Source organism: Hemicordylus capensis, chromosome 2 (assembly GCF_027244095.1).
Source record: "Hemicordylus capensis ecotype Gifberg chromosome 2, rHemCap1.1.pri, whole genome shotgun sequence".
Classification (NCBI taxonomy): domain Eukaryota; kingdom Metazoa; phylum Chordata; class Lepidosauria; order Squamata; family Cordylidae; genus Hemicordylus; species Hemicordylus capensis.
Genome location: NC_069658.1, coordinates 194,544,556 through 194,566,098, shown reverse-complemented (window position 1 = coordinate 194,566,098; position 21,543 = coordinate 194,544,556). Strand labels below are relative to the sequence as shown.

General features: G+C 45.8%; 1 protein-coding gene across 3 annotated transcripts in view; it reads right to left on the bottom strand.

The window, feature by feature from the left end:
• The window catches only part of EIF4B (eukaryotic translation initiation factor 4B), a 44,238-nt gene extending 26,815 nt beyond the window's left edge, over positions 1 to 17,423 (bottom strand). For 2 of the 3 annotated variants that reach the window (XM_053297701.1, XM_053297703.1), the window contains exons 1-2: positions 7,709 to 7,742; positions 2,299 to 2,445 (exon numbers count right to left, since the gene is read on the bottom strand). In XM_053297701.1, coding sequence (XP_053153676.1) covers positions 2,299 to 2,445; positions 7,709 to 7,727 — 166 coding nt within the window. In that variant the 5' untranslated portion in view covers positions 7,728 to 7,742. Of the gene's footprint in view, positions 1 to 2,298; positions 2,446 to 7,708; positions 7,743 to 17,303 lie in introns of those variants that run through there. The other variant, XM_053297702.1, reaches the window with a different exon arrangement.
• Positions 17,424 to 21,543: the final 4,120 nt, after the last annotated feature.

The window sequence follows — 21,543 nt, the reverse complement described above, 5'->3', positions numbered from 1 at the left end:
CCTGTGCTGCCCTGAGCTCTCAGGGGAAACAATCAGCTGTAGCCGGGGCTTTGGCAGAACACTGGCCAACAAGGAAATCCAGCAGGAGCGTTTAGCACTCTTGGTGGCCTTTTTCCTGGTTTTTGTTTTTGTTTTTAAACTCTGGGGTCAAAGTGGGGAACCTTGGAGAGTGAGCCCACAAGCAAATCTCCCACATGCATGACCTCCATTGCTCTCGAGGGTTGTGGGGGAGAGCAGAGAAGGTAGGAGCGAGAGGTGCAAAGCAAAGGGGAAAACAAAAGTAAAGCAAACTCTCAATGTGTCGAATTATCAAAGTAAAAGGCATTTGGAGTTTGGCAAAATTAAGATTAAAAAGGCTCTCTTCCCCACCCACCTTGCACAATAGAGATGGGGAGAACAGAAGAAAATAAGAGGGATAGCCACGGACTAGCCTGAATATTATTAATGAAGTGGAGCTCGAAAGAATCACTGTCGTCGGAGTCAGAGACAGGACCGGAACTGGGTTTCTGGCGCCACCTATGGACTAACCGGAAGCGAGCCTGCCTTCTGTTTCAAAAAAGTTATCCCGATCCTGTCTGGAGCCATGTGAAGACTGATAACCCAGACTTAGCAGCTGATGACCTCCATCCACCGTTAAGAAAAACACCACATCATGTACTATATAATATTGTGGCAAATTATCACATTTTATGACCTTACCAGCCAAACAGCACGGACAGATACTTTTTACTTGAGAGAAACTGTGCAGAGCAGTAATTGCACCCCTGCATTTGCACCCCTGTGCAGTAATTGCACCCCTGTGCAGAGCAGTTACCACCCCTGCATTTTGAAAGCCCTGAGAACTTGTGTATGATGGATAGGGATGCGTCTTGTCTTCACACAAATACCTTGTGTCCTAATAAGTGTCCTTGCTTAGTGTCATGAGATGCAAAGAGTCAAATGAAAATCCATCAATTTTACAATTGTGCCCCATCATTAAGGAGCTGTAACTCTGTAGTGTGAAAGGCAGCATAAAAGGTTTGGGATCATAATTCTGGGTAGTATAAAGATCCTATTTGGCTGCAAGCCAATGTGGTCAATGAAGCAGTCAGAATGCACTGTTCAGAAATATGTACAAATTACCAAGCAGAAAACATGATTTAAGTCATTATTTACAAATCAATCTATACTGTATAGGGGTCACATCTTCAAGTTGCAGAGAAAGAAGTTGGAGGTGGCGGCGGCAGCAGCAGCTCCCCACTGCCCGTGGATCCCCAGACAGAGCCCAGAAAGACCAGGTGGGGGAGGGGGGAGGACAGGAGGCTTTGGCAGCCCCACCTCCACCCCCGGGCTGCTGCCCAGGATAAAACTCTTTCCACTCTCTGATTATAAATGTCAGAGGGAACACTGCTTCCCATCCAGGTATTGATTAGACCAGCCCTGCACAGCATAAGGCCCAGGGGCTTGATCTGGCCCGCAGGGACATTTTTGATGGCCCAGGTAGCCAGCAACAGCAGGCGCACCAAAATTTGGCATTTGTGTGGGGCGGGAACAGTCAGGTGCCTACCGACTGAGCAAGGACAGGGCTTATTTTCTGGCCACTATCCTTGGTTAAAATTGAGGTCCGGGGGTTGTGGGGGAGGGCCCACAACTAACAAGTAATTGCTTTAATATTTATCTATATATCATGCCAACTTCAAAGGCACTTGTAACTGGGGAGAAAGGCATGGACTCATCACTAACTGGTTTCAAGGATACTCTAAGTCCTCAGCTTGAATTCAAACACAGGACCCTTTCCTTCCTGCTTGGGAAGGGCTAAAGCCTTTGAAAAACACAACGTTTGGCTGGCTAGGAACATAGGAAGCTACCATATACCAAGTCAGACCACTGGTCCATCTATCTCAGTATTGTTTACACAGACTGGCAGCAGCTTCTCCAAGGTTTCAGGCAGGAGTCCTCCTCAGCCCCATCGTGAAGATGCCAGGGACGGAATTTGTAACTTTCTGCATGCAAGCATACAGATGCTCCTCCCAGAGCGGCCCCATCCCCTAAAGGGAATAGCTTATAGTGCTCACATGTCTCCCATTCAAATGCAAACCAGGGTGAGCCCTGCTTAGCAAAGGGGGCAATTCATGCCTGGGACCACAAGACCAGCCCCGCTCCCTTTTGGCTGTGAAGACTAGCCAAAAACTGAACCTCCTGGAGAGCCCCGTAACTCTGCTAACTCTTGACGCCTCTTCTACTTCATTTAATCTTATTTTTCCCTCTTCAGCAGAAGCAAGGCAATATAATGTGGCGAAAGGAACATTTCCATCTTACCATCTCCTTCCAAGTCGTCTGTCTCATCTGCCCAGCTGACAGGTTTTGGAACATAGGTGGGACCACCGCCACCACCACCACCGCCGCCATCCTCTGCCAGAAAGTCCGTCAGAGTCAGGGTCTTCCCCTTCTTGTTCTTCTTCTTAGCTGTAGGAAACAGGAAAGAGGAGACTCAACAATTTCTTCAATGCAATGCTTCACTTAAGGGGCTGGAAATGGAGATGCTATAAGCTCATCATGTGTTGAATGGTCTGCCGCAGTGCTGACCATTTTAATATTTCCGCAAGCAAGCTAGGTAGGCAGGCATTCTAGGATAATATATTGAGACAGAGCCAATTCACCTCCAAAGCTAGTAAACACTGCCACAAAGCCAGGAAGGGATTGTGTTAAAGCTCCCCCCCCACACACACACACCCCACTGCAACAACCAATCATTTGTTGCAACACAACATCTCTCTCCATTCAAAATATTCCAGCTTGGAAGTAAACATAAAATGATTGAGCACTTTAATTCCCTGTCACTTTGTTGTTGATATAGCATTCCAAGTTACCCCACTCACAAAAGATTCATAAAGTGCTCTCAGTAGCCAAGAAAACAAATTATACTCCATTTCTATCAGAAAAGGGAAGCTTTTTTGTGGAGATGATTATTTTGGCAATCAGCAGATAATTTCATATCCACTGCTCCCTCTCCAGGTTCAAAAGAAGAATGACAACGTCCAAGGTGAAGAAGAAGGCAGCATGGTCCAGAGTGCAAGATTAGGGTGTCTGTGCACATGTAAGGCCCAAGGGGAGGCAGAGGCACCAATATGCATTGAGCCACAGAGCCTGCTGGACATGCCTTAGGCAAGGAACTTCCTCTTCACTTGATCTAAGTCACATGGGGGTTCTTAGAATGAGGAAACACTCCGGACACTGCAGAGCACCGCTGGCAAGGCAGGACAGTCTGCAGAGCACAAATCCCCTCAGCAGAGTTCTCTGAATTTCCAAGACCTTGGAGTGTGTGCATATGAGTTGGCTTATTTTAAGCCAAATTCTGGGTTACAGCCCATTTGACCCACAAGTATACCCCTTAGGTTCTGGCAACAAACCACACTGACTTTTGCAGCAAGCTGAAGCTTCTGAAAGTGAACTACCTTCTCCAAAATCTAGCACCCAGACCCCCGGAATTCTATTCCCCACATCATCATTATTATCATTATTATTTGTTACTATTACTACTACTACTACTTCATTTTTATATCCCGCTCTTCCTCCAAGGAGCCCAGAGCGGTGTACTACATACTTAGGTTTCTCCTCACAACAACCCTGTGAAGTAGGTTAGGCTGAGAGAGAAGTGACTGGCCCAGAGTCACCCAGCTAGTCTCATGGCTGAATGGGGATGTGAACTTGGGTCTCCCCAGTCCTAGTCCAGCACCTTAACCACTACATCACATTGGCTCTTAGCCGTGGCTAGTATTCCACTGCCCTTTAGCAAGAAACCCCAACCTCTCCTTCCATCTGGGAGCTAGAGAGGGTTGAAAGGCCCCATCCTTGCAGTTGCACTGTGCTCAGAAGATCAAGGCAACTACAGGGAAGGTCCTCATCCTTCTCTCCAGCTCTAAGTTGGGGAGAGATATTAAAGCTGTCATTTTGTCTAGGACTATAAATATGTATACAGGAGAACCTCCGTATTCGCCGAGGTTCCAGTCTCCATTACTACTGTGAATACAGAGGCATTGGCCCAATGCCAATGTGGGGGTTAGGTTCCCAGAGGTCAGGAAAATGCTCCCACCCAAAAAGAAAGGGTTAAATGGCCCTTTAAATGTGGGGGGAGTGGCTCACTATGCTTCACAGATCCTCAGGAATCCAGCTGTGCCCCCAAATATTTAAAAAAAACAACCAAAAATCATGGTTTCCCCCCAGTGTTTTGTTTTTTAAGGAGCCATTTTGAGGCTCCCAATCTCAAAATGGTGGCCAGAAATGACCTCTGAGGTCATTTCCAACCACCACCCAACCTGCGGATATGCAAGGTTAACCCTTTAAAAGCCGTTTTTCCTGCGTACACCGAGGCCGGGTGTCAATTACCTAACTGTGGATACGCGAAACCGTGGATACCAAGTCTGTAATTTACTAGGTTCTCCTGTATACTCTTTTTCAACAGTTCTCAAAGCAGTTTCCATAGGAAAATAAACTTCGGTGCTGGGCTGTCCAGATGCTCCCAGTGCTTCATAACCCAGTACCAATGCAAGCTCCAGTCTTTCCCTCTAGCTCTGAGAGAAAGGGGTTGTTGTTTTACACGCCATTTTGGAGGCTCACAATGCGGAAGCCCCACAACCAAATCAGCCTATCCTCCTCTCTGCAACCCCAGTTTGAGTTGGAGAGGGATTGTCCCTGTAGTTTTGCTAGCTTTGGCCCTGCACACAAGATCAGCAGCATCCTATTTTTATTGTTTTAATTTAATATATATTTTTAATTTTTTTAATTTAACATATTTTTAAATAAAATATGTATTTTATTTACAATAAAATATGCCGCTCCAAACTTGGAGCAGTGGAGAGGAGCTACAGACTGTCCCTGGCCTTGTATGGAGACAGAGGTCAGTTTTATGACTATTTTCATCACTGAACAGTATAAAGGACATCTCAGTGTCTCAGACTGGAATGGCTCATTTCATTTTTTTATACAGAAAAGTCACCCTTAGGTGACTTCTACCTATCATCTGTATTGGAGGAGCATTTCTTTTGACTGTGCTCCCACATAGCAAGACCCCAGCTTTACATCCGGCAGGCCATTCAAAGGCTAAAGTTCTTTTTTGGCTTTATCATGTTGACTTTTTGCGTTCTTTTAGAAATCTTAAGTTCGGCTAAAGGACCAACACCATCCAGAGGCAAAGAATGGCTCTTAGATAACATTTTATCTACACAGTGCATTAATTCTTCATTCTTGGAAGCCTTTATCTTGAAGTATGGAACAGACTTGGTGAGTATTTGCTATGAGCTGCCAGAGTTCAGTTACCAAAGCAGATCGACTGTTTCTCTAACCGCTTTTTTCACCATTCTCCCAGCTAGTCGACCTATTAAAAATATCCATACCACGTTTTTCCACTGAGCGCACACAGATACATACCAAAAACGGTGGGTAGCAATATATTGAGACCAACAGCAACTGATTTCATAGCCCCTGCAGTGCTGCCAGCAACATGCAAGAAAGCAGAAATGTAAGCACGGGAAGGTTTGCAAGGCAAGAAAGCATTTCTGGAAAATGGCATACAACTGAGACCACAGAAATGTCTCTAGGGGACATCGTTTCCAATGCAGAAGAGGTACAGTGTTCCCCTGCTGTCATTTGCATGACTTTTTAAGAAGAGCAGTGTGCTTTCTGTTCTGTAAAAGCACAAGCTCTCCTTTATGACAGGGGACTAAGTGGGCTGTAGCAGGATTATACTGTTCTTGCCAGGAGACTAAGGCTATATTCGGAGGAGGGGGAAGAAAAAGGAGATTAAGTTGGGCAATTACCAGTAAACAGTAACTGTTTGTGAGGAGGGGCTCACACACTTTGGCTGGCATTGATAGCCCCCCAGAATCTCTGGGCTCACCACAATCCAGCTCCACCACCAAGGCGGGATGCTTATGGGGTGTGTGTGTGTCTTGCCTTTATGTCACACTCCAAGCACCACCACACTCCTGCTCTGAACCAGGTGGGAGGGGCTTTCTCCGACATTGTGCCAAGCCTCCACAGCCTTAACACAAAGTCAGAAAGAGTTCCTGCCCTTCTCTAGAATCCAGAAAAGAGTGGGGTCTTTTCAGAATTTAAAAAAACTCAATATGCTCTCCACTGGAGAGTGCACTCGTGAAGCCCTAAGGAGTAGAAAGAGAATGCAAGGGCGACATATCACATTCACAGACTGTAGACTGATTGCCCCTTTCAGTGACCTCACTTTTCACAACCACTGCACAAACTAACACGGAACACACAAACATTCCTACAAGAGAATCAAGTCCGTGCTTAGGCCAATTTACAGACATAAGGTTTTTTGAATGACCTATGGCTTTCAAGAGGCTGGTCAGTGACAAACTGTACCAGCAAATGTTTACTCCCACCTTTCTTAGGTGCATAGTCTTTTCACCCACTAAAGAGACAGTTTCCACACCACTGCTTGACTACAGTTAAAAGACTAGATAAAGGACGGCTGCTCTACTAATCAGCTTGCATTTCTGCAAGATTATTCAAGGTATGGACGTGCCCTACCACTCTCCCCTTATTTATCCTAACAGCCTGCAAGAGACAAGGACTAGCTGGCACAAGGCCAGTCAGAAAAGGTTGTTCCAGAGATCACACCCAGGTTTCACCAAACATACTCAATAGAGAGCTGCAGCTAACCCAGGTCTTCTGACAGGATTGTCACAGGTGTTTGAAAACACCTGTTTGGAACATTCACAACACATTAAGTGTACACCTATAAATATAATGTGTGAAGAGCCCCACAAGATTAAGCGATGAACAACAACAACAACACTTTATTTGTTAGCCACCCCATAACAAATTGTTCTCTGAGTGGCTTACAACACAACATCAAAATATGTGATAAACACACATTAAATCATAACAGACCAAAAAAAAAGAGAGAGAGGGGGGGGGGGCGGTGGGGATTCCAACCTGGGTCCCCAATACCCAAACAAAACAATTTAACCATGCCCCTTGGTTCTCAAGTCACCAACAGGAGATAAACTGGAAGACTGAAACAAGTCTGAAAACAAAATTGCTGGGCCAACACTATCAGCCATTATTGTATTCGACACTACTCACGAATGTGATCTTACATAGCCCTCAGTTCAGCCCAGTCCCTCCCTTCCGTGGCTTGTCTTCATGGACATGTACGCTAAGCCAATGATGTCTACTTGCGACTCCTATCTTGGCAGCTTTCAAATAACCGACTGCTCTCCCCAAACTATCCTTGTGGAGTAACACAAGCAGCAGGTGCACATGTGGCATTCTCATGATCTTCTCGTCGGAGAAAGTCCATCTGGGAAGGCATTCCACAGCCACCAAGCAAGCAGTGTCTGCTTGCCCTCACGGGCGTACTATTCACATGGGCACTGTGTGCCACTGTTCAGACAGGTCCACAAGCTGGATATTCCCAATGCAGTTTCACCAACAGCAACTGGTGGAGAAGCAGCATTAAACAGCACTGGACATTCCACAGTAGATAGGAAGGATGGTTCATTACACATCACCTTCTGTCCTGATTCAGTATATCTGCAGGTTCAGCCAGGACTTTATCCCGTCACCTACAAACACTGGGCAGCCACAGTAACCCACTCCTCAGGTGTAAGTGTGGCGCAGCATCAGTCCGGCATGCAAAATGGACCAGCGATGCTATGCAAGATCTCATGCCTGAAGAGCAACTGCTCACATTCTATTTACTTACTTTCTTCTGCAACCTGCATAGTAATTGGCCAGTCCCTGACCAGAGATAAACGGCATGGTTTTTAACTATTTGCTCCCTCCCCTCTCTTATTAAGAGTGTAAATCCTACAGGAAAACTACAGAGTCATTTTTATTTGCCTCCACATTGTGAGAATTTCAGTTATGTCATCACATTATGACTTCATGGCAGGGTTGCCTTCAAACAGAGGCAACTTGGGCCACCTGCCAAGTGGGAACCAAAAGTTACTCAGTTTCACCCTCCTTGTGCTTCCTAGGCACAAGGGCGCTTTTGGAGCTCCTCAAGCATGCACTCTGTTCCTAGAGTCCAGAAGAAACTGGACTCTAGGAACCGAAAGAAATACCAACACACTAATGAGGGGAATCCATATTACAAAATACTCCTATTACAACAAGCTCCAATTTCAAAGAGGAGAAACTGTGATAGAACACATGCTAAGAACGCCAGAGCATCAAGTCCCAGTTTCAGTCAAGGATGACGAACAGCAAGACTGAGAAAAATCTCTGCCAGAGAGTCTGGAAAGCCGCCTCCAGTCAGGGTAAGTCCTGAGCTAGAGAGACCACTGGTGTCTAGTAGTCAAGACATATATCCTGTGCCATCAGACTCTCTTTATTGAATATGTAACATTTATATATGATGTTTTTACAGCATACAAAGCATACACCATCTCAGCATATCCTTACAACCACCTTGTAAGTAAACCACCATCATTCACATGTTGTTTAGGGGGGCAGGAAGGCAGCTGGAAAATATAAGCTTTGTGGCAGAAGCAAGATTTGCACTGGGGACACCCTGGTTCATAGCTCAGTCTTAGCTACTCTGCACTTTTAACTGAGCAACCTAGTTTACATTCCAGTAGCACCAGATGAAAACAGCACTTTCAAATTCCTGTCAAAAGGTTCCAGCAATACAATAATCTCTGGGAAACACCACCCACCCAATATGACTACAGCTTTTGGCACAGGCTCTTTTGGAAACAGTAGAACTACAGTCCTCTACTGGTACAGGGACCTCAAAAAAGTTATCTAAAGAAATTAACATCACCCCTACTTGACACTGATACTAAGCCTTCCTCAAGTCATCATTTGGTTTTAGCCACAAAACCTGGGGTTCACTCCTCCACAAGCTCTCCCTCCACAATACAAGTCACTATCACATCTGTTGGGAAAGCTTTGTCTTAAATAGGTGCCATTTCCTGTTCCTGTATGGACAATGGGCCCTGGGGCCTCTTTCATCCAGGATCCCCAGAATATGCGATCGGACAAAGACAATTTCAGCAAAAGGTAGGAAGAGCTGCAGCTGTGCCTTCTCATCATTTTCAAAGCACACCTTAATAAGTCTAAAAGCCCAGTATGTCACTTAACACAGAGCATCAATAGTTGCTAACAGCACCATGAGTTTATTTTTATTGATTTACTTTCAAATTTGTCTCACAATATTCAGGCTCAAGAGCTCCCACAGTGACTTTTGAGATACAGGCACAAAAATGTAATCAAATGAATTTAAAATGTACTACTCACAAAGATACAATACATGCACATGCCAAGCAAGTTTTAAGAGAGGCTAGAGTTCACCTCTAGGACTCAAAAACCCTTCTGAAAAGGTCTTGGCACTCCAAGGAGAGGGTGCCACCACAGAGAGAGCTTGAGACCCATAGGTCCTCGTTCATGCTTTTATAAACAAGGGGACCATGTGCAGAGCCTTGCGAGGGAACAGACAGGTTTAATGGATATACAGTGTGAAATGTTTGCCCCAATTGGATTTAGTGCCACCATCTGTATCAGCAGCTCATCTCACACACAAATATTAAGGCAATTCCTACTCCATCCTGTTGGAAGCTGCAGCTCGCCTCTGATCAGTACAAATTGTTCATGACCTATCTAAATAATGCACCCCATACATCCTCCGATTTAAAGAGACCTTTTGCTTTACAAATCATAGGACTGCTACTGGGGTTGCCAATCACCCACTATTTTACTACTCTGACCAGCAAAACCTTTCAGATCAGGTAACTTGTGCTGGAGACTGTTGTAATCTTTTCTTTAGAATATTCTTCCAGGCCCAAATCAGACACTGCTAGATTCTGTCCTGGCTCTACCAACCCTGCCTCATCATCACTTACTCCTTGCGTCTGCCTTGGCTTCACTTTCCTCCTGGCTGCAAGGAGAAAGGCTGAAATCAAAAGTTGGCAATCTTAACTGATGCTCAGAGTCTCAGACACTGAACATTATGGAAACAAAAGTACTGGGGAAATGGCACGCAGTGGGAATTTTTGCCCTTTTTGTTTTTTAAAAAAACCAAAAGGTGTGTGTGGATTTAAGGAATTTAGCAATTCCCCAAATTGCTGCAGTCTACAAGCACTACAGAACTAAAACAGTAGGGTCAGCCCTTTGGGAAGGGTTGGAATTCAGGCAGCCCAAAACACACATGGTATTGCAACATCAGCCTAGGTATTAAAAAAAAACTTGATCAGCAGCAACCTACTGACCGCAACGGCAGTCTCAGAAAGAAACCTTGCTGCATTTCTAATTATACTGTAAAAAAGTCATAGACATCTTTCATGTAGAGTTATTTCCACTCCCTTTTCTTCCCCAAGACACTCCTAAGGAGAACTACCTGGTCTTGCTTTCAGTGACAACAAATGCAGTACTAACCAGCAAGCAGGCACTGGATTCAAGACCTGCAGGCTCAGTTTGCACCAAATGGCTGACAACTTGCAGGCAGTGCAAGCAGCACAAAGCAAGTCCTGCCGCAAAGACACAGCACTCTGCTTCTGCAGCACCGACCCTTCAAAGCTCAAGCAGAGCAATACCAAACAAGCCACATGGATGCCAGCAGTTGTTCTTGCTGGTCCAGGGTATCCACAAGCCAATACCAACTGCTGCTCATATCACAGGCCCCGTTTTTTTGTCAAACAGGACTCCATCATGCCTGCAAAAGTCAAAGCCTACAAGTCATTTCCCTCGCTACTCTAAAGAACTGGGTCAGAAATTAAACCGCTACTGTCAACAATAGCTACCACTCCTGTAACTTAGCTGAGCTAGCATTATCGGCCCCATAGCAACTGCTCCTGAAACACAACCCATGCCTTATCATAATACAGCGCTGAGGAACTGTTTACCAAGTTAGTCACCTGAGGCACAACGCACATACTTATTCTTGGGAACAAGACAGAGCATTTTATGAATATGATGAATATTTATATACCGCTTTTCAATAAAAGCTCCCAAAGTGGTTTACAGAGATATAAATACTTCTCTCCAGACCAGTTTTTGTTACGTAAAATAATTATGTTTTATTTACGCAATAAAAAAAGGTCTGGAGAGAAGTATTGAAGAGAGCCAGCATGGTGTAGTGGTTAGAGCGCTGGACTAGGACCGGGGAGACCCAAGTTCAAATCCCCATTCAGCCAGGAGACTTGCTGGGTGACTCTGGGCCAGTCACTTCTAGGGGTGTGCACGAACCGGTCCGGAGGCCATGTTGGAGGCCTCTGGACCGGTCCGGTGGTCCGGCACCGAGGGGGGGGTCTCCCTTTAAGGGCGGGGGGGGTAGAACTTACCCCTCCCGCCACTCTTCTCCCTCCGGCGCTGTAGTTGAAAGCGAAGTTTTTGGGGTGGCAGCGTTCCTCGCTGCCACCCCTGCCCCCGTCGTCGCTTGTTGGTCTCTGTAATAGTAGCACGCATGTGCGCATGGCAGCACGTGCGCACCCGTTGCTGCCGTGCGCGCGCGCTGCCTACGTCACACACAGCGTGCGTGTGACGTAGGCGGCGCGCACATGGCAGCAACAGGCGCGCGCGCCGCCACGCACGCATGCGTGCTACTATTACAGAGACCAACAAGCGACGACGGGGGCAGGGGTGGCAGCGAGGAACGCTGCCACCCCAAAAACTTCGCTTTCAACTACAGCGCCGGAGGGAGAAGAGTGGCGGGAGGGGTAAGTTCTACCCCCCCCGCCCTTAAAGGGAGACCCCCCCTCGGTGCCGGACCACCGGACCGGTCCAGACCATGCACATCCCTAGTCACTTCTCTCTCAGCCTAACCTACTTCACAAGGTTATTGTGAAAGAGAAACTCCAGTATGTAGTACACCGTTCTGGGCTCCTTGGAGGAAGAGCGGGATATAAATGTAATAATAATAATAATAATAATAATAATAATATTGTAGCAGATCCATCATGTGCACTGTGTTGCCACTATATCAACTAACTGAGATAGAAATAAATAAAATGGCTCCTTGTCCCCAAAGGGCTCACAATCTAAAAAAACATAAGATAGGCACCAGCCACAGCCCCTGGAGGGATGTTGTGCTGGGAATGGGTAGGGCCAATTGCTCTCCCTCTGCTCAATAAAGAGAATCACCACTTTTAAAAGGCGCCTCTTTGCTCAGACAGCAGGGGACTAAATAACTTCAGTAAAACAATTTTATGGAACAGATTGCCTCCCTGGATTCAGGCATAGCAAACCCAGGATCTGCTTGGCTAGAAATCCCTCAGGAGGCTTTGGGTATTCATCCTCTTAGCCTAGTGCAAGCCTTGACAAATTTTCTTTGGATCTAGGAGCCAGCCCAAAGATTTGGGAGCCAGACAATGGGCACTGGACAAAGCTGGTGAACACTGTGGAGGGGGAGGGTCAAGAGGCTTCTTTATTCCCTTGACAAGCAATATTTGAAAAACATTGCAACAGGAGGACCCTAAAGACATACCTGTTTCCCCAGGCTTTTAATTGAAATTGAAGTTTGAATACGCTTTTACTCATCGAGATTTTTTAACTGTTTTATGAATTTTAACTGTTTTATAGTTTTTATATTTGTTATGTTTCAACTTGCGCACTGCCTGGAGATAGGCAACATAGAAATATGATAAATAAAATAAATAGCATACATGGAACAGAAACAGGGCTGTCCAGGAAAATAAAGATTTTATCAAATGGCTACTTCTGAATATCCTAATCTAGGTGTCACAGTTAAGTTTCTAGGTGTCATGGCTCTCTGGTGCCTGGGATTTGTCAAGCCCTGGCCTAACCTAGCTCACAGGCTTTTTCTGAAGTCAACAGAAGGATATATAGAACCCAGCTTGAGACCAGGTCCAAACATAAATCTAAATAAAAAATTGAACTGAATGCACATAGCAAACAGGAGTGTCTTTTAAAAAGCCACACAATTCTCTAAATTTAGAGTGTAAGAGAAGATGTTTGCTAGATCACTGGGCTGAAGCGTTGGCCTGTCTCATATGATACACTGCACCAATACTATGAAAAATAAATGCAACCACAAGATGAATACGCTCTGCTGTCTTTTCTCTAGAGAACGACAGGAGACACAGCCCAGTGCCTTTGCACTACAAGACTCTTTGCAGTAACAGCAACAGGCTCAGTTGTGTAAATAGGCGTTTCAAAATTCTGACAAGGCAAAAAAACCCAGCTCACCTCAAACTAAAGCCATCAGCCTGGTAACACGTCTAATGAAATCCTTGGGTGACTGAACTCTTTTTCAGTACCATGGGTGCTAAAAATCCAGTCAGCTTTAGAGTAAACTCAGCCTTAAAAAGCAGTGCAAGGTAACTCATGCTTTCAGAACTGTGCTCCATTCTGTATTTGCCAAGGTTTGTCCTATCATTAGGAGTAAGATAACCAAGAGAGCTCACCCCCTTTGTGAGTAAAGGCTAATTCTTTTGATAAAGTCAAAGCATTTCTGGCAGCAAAGTGTCTCAAAGTAAACTGCAGAAGTAAAATGCAGTTATGCCTGGTTTACTGCAACATGACAGCAATGCCTTGCTAAAAAGATACTGAGGTATACACTCCCACTTTGTACCCTAGCATTTCTAGCATAACTGCTGTTTGGTGCAGCCTGGTGCATTTCAAAGGCATATAGAAGTCACCCTTCAGATTAAGCCACAGGGGGACAAGAAGCCATGCCTGGCAGATCCTGACCCACAAAATCCAAGTAGATGCAGACATGAGGAATGCCCCATTATTCAGAAATCCTATACATTTTACTTTATATGGAAGATGCTGCAATGCCTCCCCTCCTCTTAGGGGTTCCTATACAGTTCTATGCACCACGTTACAAATTTAATACATGTCAGATGGTTCTGCCCTCAGGGAGCAAGGTCAAAGGGAGAACATGAAATACTGAAATCCTTCTCACCTTTGACAAAACAATAATCAAGCCTTCCTTTCCAGAAATTAGGAAAAACCCAAGGGGTGAAGAAGGAGAGTTGGGGGCGGGGGGGGGGGGGAGGAGAGGAAAGGAAAGACCAAAAATCAAGAGACATTGTATGACTTTCTCCAAAGAGAGTCAAGTAACTGGACTAGGAGCAGGGAAGTCTGGGGAAAGGGACTGACATATTGGACGAGTCTGAATACCATCGCTGTCTTACAGCGGAGAGCCTACCGGTTCAGAACTATTGTCTCCTGCAAAATGGATCTCGGCAGGCAGAGGAACAGGACATCTTAGATGTTTGTTATGGGAAGGAAGGGGCTGCATTGGTTACACTTCACAACAGTGTAGAGCCAGAGCAATTGGGGGAGCAGCAGCCACCTGTGGAAAGGGGGAGCAGCAGCCACCTGGACCCCTGAGCTGTAATATGGTAGGATAAGTTGGCAGCACCATCTTCTGAAACAAAATGAAGAGCTTCCTGATATAAAAGGAGGAGCCATACATGGCTGGGGGCATGACAGAGCAGTAGTTTTTCATTGTTTCTGTACAAGGCAAACCCTTTCCACACTGACTTCTTTGCCAAAGAATCCTTACACATTGCACAGAATTCTGGGGACACATTCTAGGGCACAGATGTGCAATTTCTGTATCGCCACCCTATGCATCAAGCAGTAGTTCAGGGGCCAGAACAATCCAATGCTCTCTTGGCTTTTATCATACTTTGTCACTGCCTAGCTGAAAGAGCTTCCTTCAAAGTTAAGTAACACATGTCCTCAGATGGGTGCATGTGCTGAAAAACAAACACGTTTCCTTACAGAACCCCCTCAGGAGGAGCAAGTGCCATTGACAATAGTAATTTTCCTACCTAGAATGCACATGAGACAGAAATACCACCTCTATATGGAAATCACATTGGGAAGTGTACTAGGAAAAAAAACAGAGCCTGTGTTTGAAGAGAAGCAATAGCTCAGTAGAACACATGCTTTGCATGCAGATGTTGGGTTTAATCCCCCCAGGAAGGACTGGATCCCTGACCGAAACACTGAACAGCTCCAGTCTGTCAGTGTAGACAACACTGAGCTAATCTAGCTCAGTAGTCTGACTCGGTAGAAAGTAGCTTCATATGCAAGTCTTGTTGTTTCTTTTCCTTACAAGCAGAACTGCATAAAGTGGAAGGGATATAGAGGACCAGATAAGGCTACCATGGGAGCCTGACCTTGCCAACAGCTTGACAATTGGTCATGGGGTACAAGAGGGTCCTGGCGAGATCTGCTGAGCCTCATTGCTACCCCAAAGTGAAACAAGAATGCCCCCCACAAAGACATCCAACCCTGCTCTATGGCAGTACATTGCAGGAAGGTGCCTAGTAGTGGTGAGCAAGGAAGATGGTCTACTGTTATTGATCTTCTCACTGAGGAACCTCTGGGTTCCCTGGAACACAATTTGAAGAGATCTAGGAAGCATCTGTATCTTGAATGGAAGAGTTGCACCTTATGGAATACACAAACAGCAATCCTGCTACCTGGTGACGGTGGAGTAAGGAGATGCCTTTACACCAGCTGACCATTTATCCCAGAAACATCAGCTATGTCTGGAAGTGACTCTTACAGATGTCTTTCCTGTTTTCCAAGACAGTAATTGGAGATACTAGTGAATAACCCTAAAGCTTAGCAGGATGTACTTCTGATTTCTCTGATAAATATTCTGATAATTCTCCAGTAATAGGGGCAGGACAGACTATGTCTCAATAGCAGCAACTTCATGTGCTACATGCCAGTCCAAATGGGGAAGCAGTGTGCAAAAAACAAACACCTCATTTAATGGTAGAGCAGAAATACTTAAGAGAAAACCTGGCAAGAAACATTACAGGCCCAGCCACTGTGCCCATGCTCAAAGACAGAGCTAAAAGGCAGGAGTAAAGCCACCATACTGTAGGTGAATCTTATGAGACGATCAGGATGCAAGACATGTAAGAGTTTAAAGCCCAGGCCACCTTCTGCTGTACTTGTTTTCCACCTGCAGTTTTTCTTTTTTAAATAAAGGGGAGCATTAAAAAGCATGATCCTTCACTTGCAGCTTTAAATGGCACAGTCCATTCCAACACCTCATTCTGAACCTGTTGTACATGCAAATCAGGAATTAGTATTTCCAGATTGTAGTGGTGGTGGGTAGGGAGGGCAGTAAAGAAAAGTGTGGCAGTGACACACACACACCCATCACTTGATGTGTTCCACCCAACAGGTCAAATGTTGGATATAATGGATGACAGACAGGACACAGCTAGTACTCAACAGCACCAAAAGGAAGTCAACTTGGGACAGACCAAGAACACAATATTCAGAGAGAAATTGGATGGCATGGAGGTGGGAGACAAGAAGAGAATCACATCACACAAATGTGAACACATCTAGTTATTAACTGCAGGGTATTGGACCACAAGCAACACACTGCTGAAAGGAGGAAGAGTCACCCTTTCCATTTCCTGGCACTTAAAACATTCCTGTAGTTATTAGAGCTTTTAAAGCACTTTGCAAGTTATACCAACAAGCCTTACAACAACCCTCTAGAGTGGGTCAGTTTTCTTATCCCTTTGTTACAGATGTGCTAGGGTCAGGAATCAGCTAAGAGAACAGTGGTTCTCCCAGGGACAGCCAGCAAGATCGTGGGCAAGATGAGACTGGATCCAGACTTCCTGGTCCCCCCTTAACCACTATTCCTCTGTTCAACGAGTTCTGGTTGCCCGGCGGGAGGATAAAGAAAAGGTGGGTGGCTAGAGTGAAGCAAAACATGACCCACACCGCATGCCACTTTGCCCCTCCCCCCCGGGTGTGTAGCAGGACGTACACGTCCTATTTGACGTGCTCCGACCAACCCAGACACCACAGCACCACGCCCCTGGCGTCCAGAGTGCGGGGAGTCAGCAAGCGCGGCACCCACGTGGGAACCGCCCAGGTTCTTCTCTTCCCCTCCCCACCTCACCCGCGCCCTCCCGCGAGCCACTGCGCTTGCGCACTGATACGCAGTCGAAGGTTCCATATGCTGCTGCTGCTGCCGCCGCGCCCCCCCCCCCCGCACTAGCAAATCAGCCAGTTCCTCCCTCCAGACACATGAAGTGCGCCGCTCCTCCGCTCGTGCCACCTCCTCCCCTGTTCTGGTCAGATCAGGCGCGCGCCAAAGCTAGAACAGCGAAGGCCGCCACTGCCGCGTTCGAAGCTACGGCGCGCGCCTGCTCAGGTTGAGCTAAAGGACGAGGCGAGTGGAGGGCGGCGGCTGCGGCTATGGCTATGGCGGCTGTGGCTCAAGAGGAACGGCTGCCTTCCCCGAGATACTCTGTCCTGCTCCCGGCATTGGAATACGGTCAAGCCGGACACCGCCGGCCTGACTAGAGCCGAAGGCCCATGCCCTATCGAGCACCACTCACCTGAAGCCGCCATGTTGGGAAGAGGGAGAGAAGGCAAAAGGCCCGGATGTGGCCGTCACGTGATTATAGCGAAAGAGGCACCTCCTTCTCTTCTGAAGGTGGCGTATGCCCAAAAAATAAAAAAATAAAAAAGGCGAGGGGAGGGAGCGAGAAAAGCCAGCTGGGCGGGTTGGCTCTGCGGTTCGCAGTTCAAAGTGGTAGAGAAAGGAGACGCGCGCGGAAAGGGAATGTTGAAGTTCGATCTTTGTTGCTAGATTCGATGATTTTTGTCATCTCCCGGTTCAGTAAGTGTCATGGCTGAATGGGGATTTGGGAAGTCGGGTCTCCCAGTCCTAATCCAGCACTCTAACCACTGCACCACGGTGGTTCAGTGTGCAAGATTATGCTTCCTTTCCGAGCTCTCTTAACCACACTTTTGCCTGGTCTATACATGCAACAGAACGAGGTGTCAGAGTCTGGGCAAGGGACTGCGCCACTGCAGTGAGAACACTTTTGAATGCTTTCCCTTTAATATGAATAAATGAAAAGTTCTCTGCTCTGATCCTAGAATTGCTGTTTCGTTATGGAATCAATATTTATTTCAGATCTTTTGAATACAGTTGTAATTCTGACAGAGTAATGGATAGTGGCTAAAATGAATGTAATTTGTTCCACTGTTATTTCTAGGTTAGAAATGTTTTAACACACAGGTTGCAAATATGAAGGTATTTGTAATAGGACTGTTGCAGAAAACCTGATAACTTTGCCAAGGTTAAAACCATTAACTAGCCAATGATAACAACCATTGATAAGTCTGGATGAAAAAAGCTGGAGTTACAACTATTGGAAAAAGATATGGATTCACCTATAGAGAGGAAGAGTGGTTATGGCTTTAGGCAGGGTAATATATACAAGAAGTTGTTATGGTAGGTTTGAAATGATACAGTCATTAAGTGCTCCATTTCATTTTCTGTATCTATTTGGTGGTGGTGTTTTTTTAATTATCCCAACTTTCCACTTGAGAGCCTTCAAGGCAGTTTACAAAATCAATAAAAATCTCATAAAATTCTCTTGCAGTATTAGATTGGATCAGTTTCAATCTGTGATGCCTGATGACGTGGACAAGCTGCTTGGGGCAGTGCGGCCTACCACTTGTTCTCTGGATCCTTGCCCGACTTAGCTGCTTCTATCTAGCAGGGAGATTGTTGGGGAAGGCTTAGTTAATATCATTAACTCATCGTTGAGGGAGGGTAGGATGCCTCCTTGTTTGAAGGAGGCAATGATTAGACCACTCCTTAAGAAGCCTTCCCTAGATCCCTCAGTGATGGATGGTTATAGGCTGGACTCCAATCTCCCATGGTTGGGCAAGGTGATTGAGAGAGTGGTGGCTAACCACCTCCAGGCGGTTTTGGAGGAAACCAATTATCTAGACCCATTTCAAACTGGCTTTAGAACGGGCTATGGGGTTGAGTCTGCTTTGGTTGGCCTGATGGATGACCTTTACCAGGGAATTGACAGAGGGAGTGTAACTCTGTTGGTTCTTTTGGATCTCTTGGTGGCATCCAATACCATCGACCATGGTATCCTTCTGGATTGCCTGGAGGAATTGGGGATAGGAGGCACTGCTTTGCAGTGGTTCCCCTCCTATCTCGCAGGCAGATTCCAGATGGTGGAGCTTGGTGACAGTTCCTCTTTAAAATGGGAGCTATTATATGGAGTCCTTCAGGGCTCCATTCTGTCACCAATGCTTTTTAATATTTACATGAAACTGCTGGGTGAGGTCATCAGGAGATTTGGTGCAGGGTATTATCAGTATGCTGATGACACCCAAATCTATTTCTCCTTATCATCATCATCATCATCATCATCATCATCATCAGGAAATGGCATTCACTCCCTAAATGCCCGCCTATGGGCAGTAATGGGCTAGATGAGGGATAACAAATTGAAGCTGAATCCAAGCAAGACGGAAGTGCTCATTGTGGGGAATTGGAATTTAAGGGATGAGTTAGATCTTCCTGTGCTGGATGGGGTTACACTCCCCCAGAAGGAACAGGTACGCGGCTTGGGAGTGCTCTTGGATCCAGGCCTCACCATGGTATCTCAGGTGGAGGCTATGGCCAGGAGCGCTTTCTATCAGCTTCGGCTGATTCGACAGCTGCGTCCATTCCTTGAAGAGAACGATCTCAAAACAGTAGTGCATCAGCTGGTAACCTCCAGGCTCGACTACTGCATTGTGCTCTACATGGGGCTGCCCTTGTACATAGTTCGGAAACTTCAGTTAGTTCAAAATGCGGCAGCCAGATTGGTCTCTGGGGCAACCCGGAGAGACCATATTATGCCTGTCTTACAACAGTTGCACTGGCTGCCAATATGTTTCTGGGCAAAATACAGAGTGCTGGTTATTACCTTTAAAGCTCTGAATGGCTTGAGTCCAGGCTACCTTAAAGAGCGCCTTCTTCAGTATGATCCCCATCGCTTGTTGAGGGCATCTGGAGAGGTCTGTCGCCACTTACCACTGGCATGTCTGGTGGCAACTCAGAACTTGGCCTTTTCTGTAGCTGCTCCTAGTCTGCACTCCCAGCAGATATCCACAGTTTAAGAGAGCCCTAAAAACTTATTTGTTTGGCCTGACTTTCCAAGGCTTGTAACATGTTGGTTTTTAAAAGTATTTTAATTGGTTTTAAATTAAACCAATTAATTTAAATCAAAGAAATTTATTAAATAAATAAATAAATGGTTTTGATTGTTTTTATATTGTTTTTAGCACTGTGTTTTGAATTGTGTGTTTTTATGTCTTTTTAAATGTTGTTGTACACCGCCCAGAGCCTCTGGATGGGGCGGTTTATAAATGTAATAAATAAATTAAATAAATAAATAACAAATAAATTAAAATCTTTTAGGTTTTAAATCAAAACTTTAAAAAAACTTATATCTTAAAAATCTTATAAAACCATTTTAAAAGCCTTATAAAACCATCAACTGTAGTTAAAGTAAGCAATCAAGCTGGACAAAAGTGATAGGAGCGGTACACTATTAAAGAAAGAGCAGAGACAATGAATAATATTTAACTGATTTTAAAAGCCAGAGCAAACAATGCAGATTTCGCCTAACATCTTAAAGTTAGTTTACAATAAGCAACTTGCCTAGGGAGCAAGAGGTTGCTGTGTCGAATTCCCATTGGTATGTTTCCCGGACGGTGGGAAACACCTATATCGGGCAACAGCGATATAGGAAGATGCTGAAAGGCATCATCTCATACTGTGCAGGAGATGGCAATGGTATACTTTACAATAAGTACTTTACAATAAATTATACTTTACAATAAATTATTGTAAATATACTTTACAATAAGCCAGGCAAATTTGGGGAGGAAATTCCACAAGGGGGCACCATTACAGATAAGACCCTTTCTTGAGAAGCCACCAACCTAACCCGTGAAGGCAGGGAACACTTGGAGAAAGCCCTCAGAAGAAGATTTTAGTTGACAGGCAGGTTCAGATGGGAGAAGATAGTCATTGTTTCTTAATATGTAGTACATAAGGCATGGGACAGTGGGGAGAGGGGGGGGGAAGCCTAGAAAGAACGATGGAGAGGAGACTGCCTTCTTCCCTTTGCTGCTTGGTCTTTGCTACTGACTACTGTCTAGACTTAGTCTCCTTCACACTCGCCTTCAAAAAAGAGCTGGTCTTGTGGTAGCAAGCATGAATTGTACCCTTTGCTAAGCAGGGTCCATCCTGGTTTGCATTTGAATGGGAGACTACATGCATGAGCACGGTGAGATATTCCCCACAGGGGATGGGGCCACTCTGGGAAGAGCATCTAGGTTCCAAGTTCCCTCCCTGGCTTCTCCAAGAAAGGGCCGAGAGAGATTCCTGCCTGCAACCTTGGAGAAGCCGCTGCCAGTCTGTGAAGATAATACTCAGCTGGATGGACCACTGGTCAACTCAACCATAGCCCCCTTCAAGAATAATTACATATGTTTTTTAAAAAATCTCTTGATATTAAAATACAATGAGGTGAGTCTCACGATCAGTGAGACTCGCCGAAAGGGGGTTTGCGGGGAGAGCGGGCTTAGCCCACTCTCCCCGCAGACAATCATTTCAGTCTGCCTTGGGCAGCTGGATTGGCTGCCCACATGACTGCCGGCTCCATCATGGAGCCAGTGGGGGCTGCAGGGATCGGGGGCCACATGGCCCCCAGAAGGTCCAGGAAAGTCCCACGCGAGCGTACGGGGCATCCTGGAGAGACCCCCAAGGCT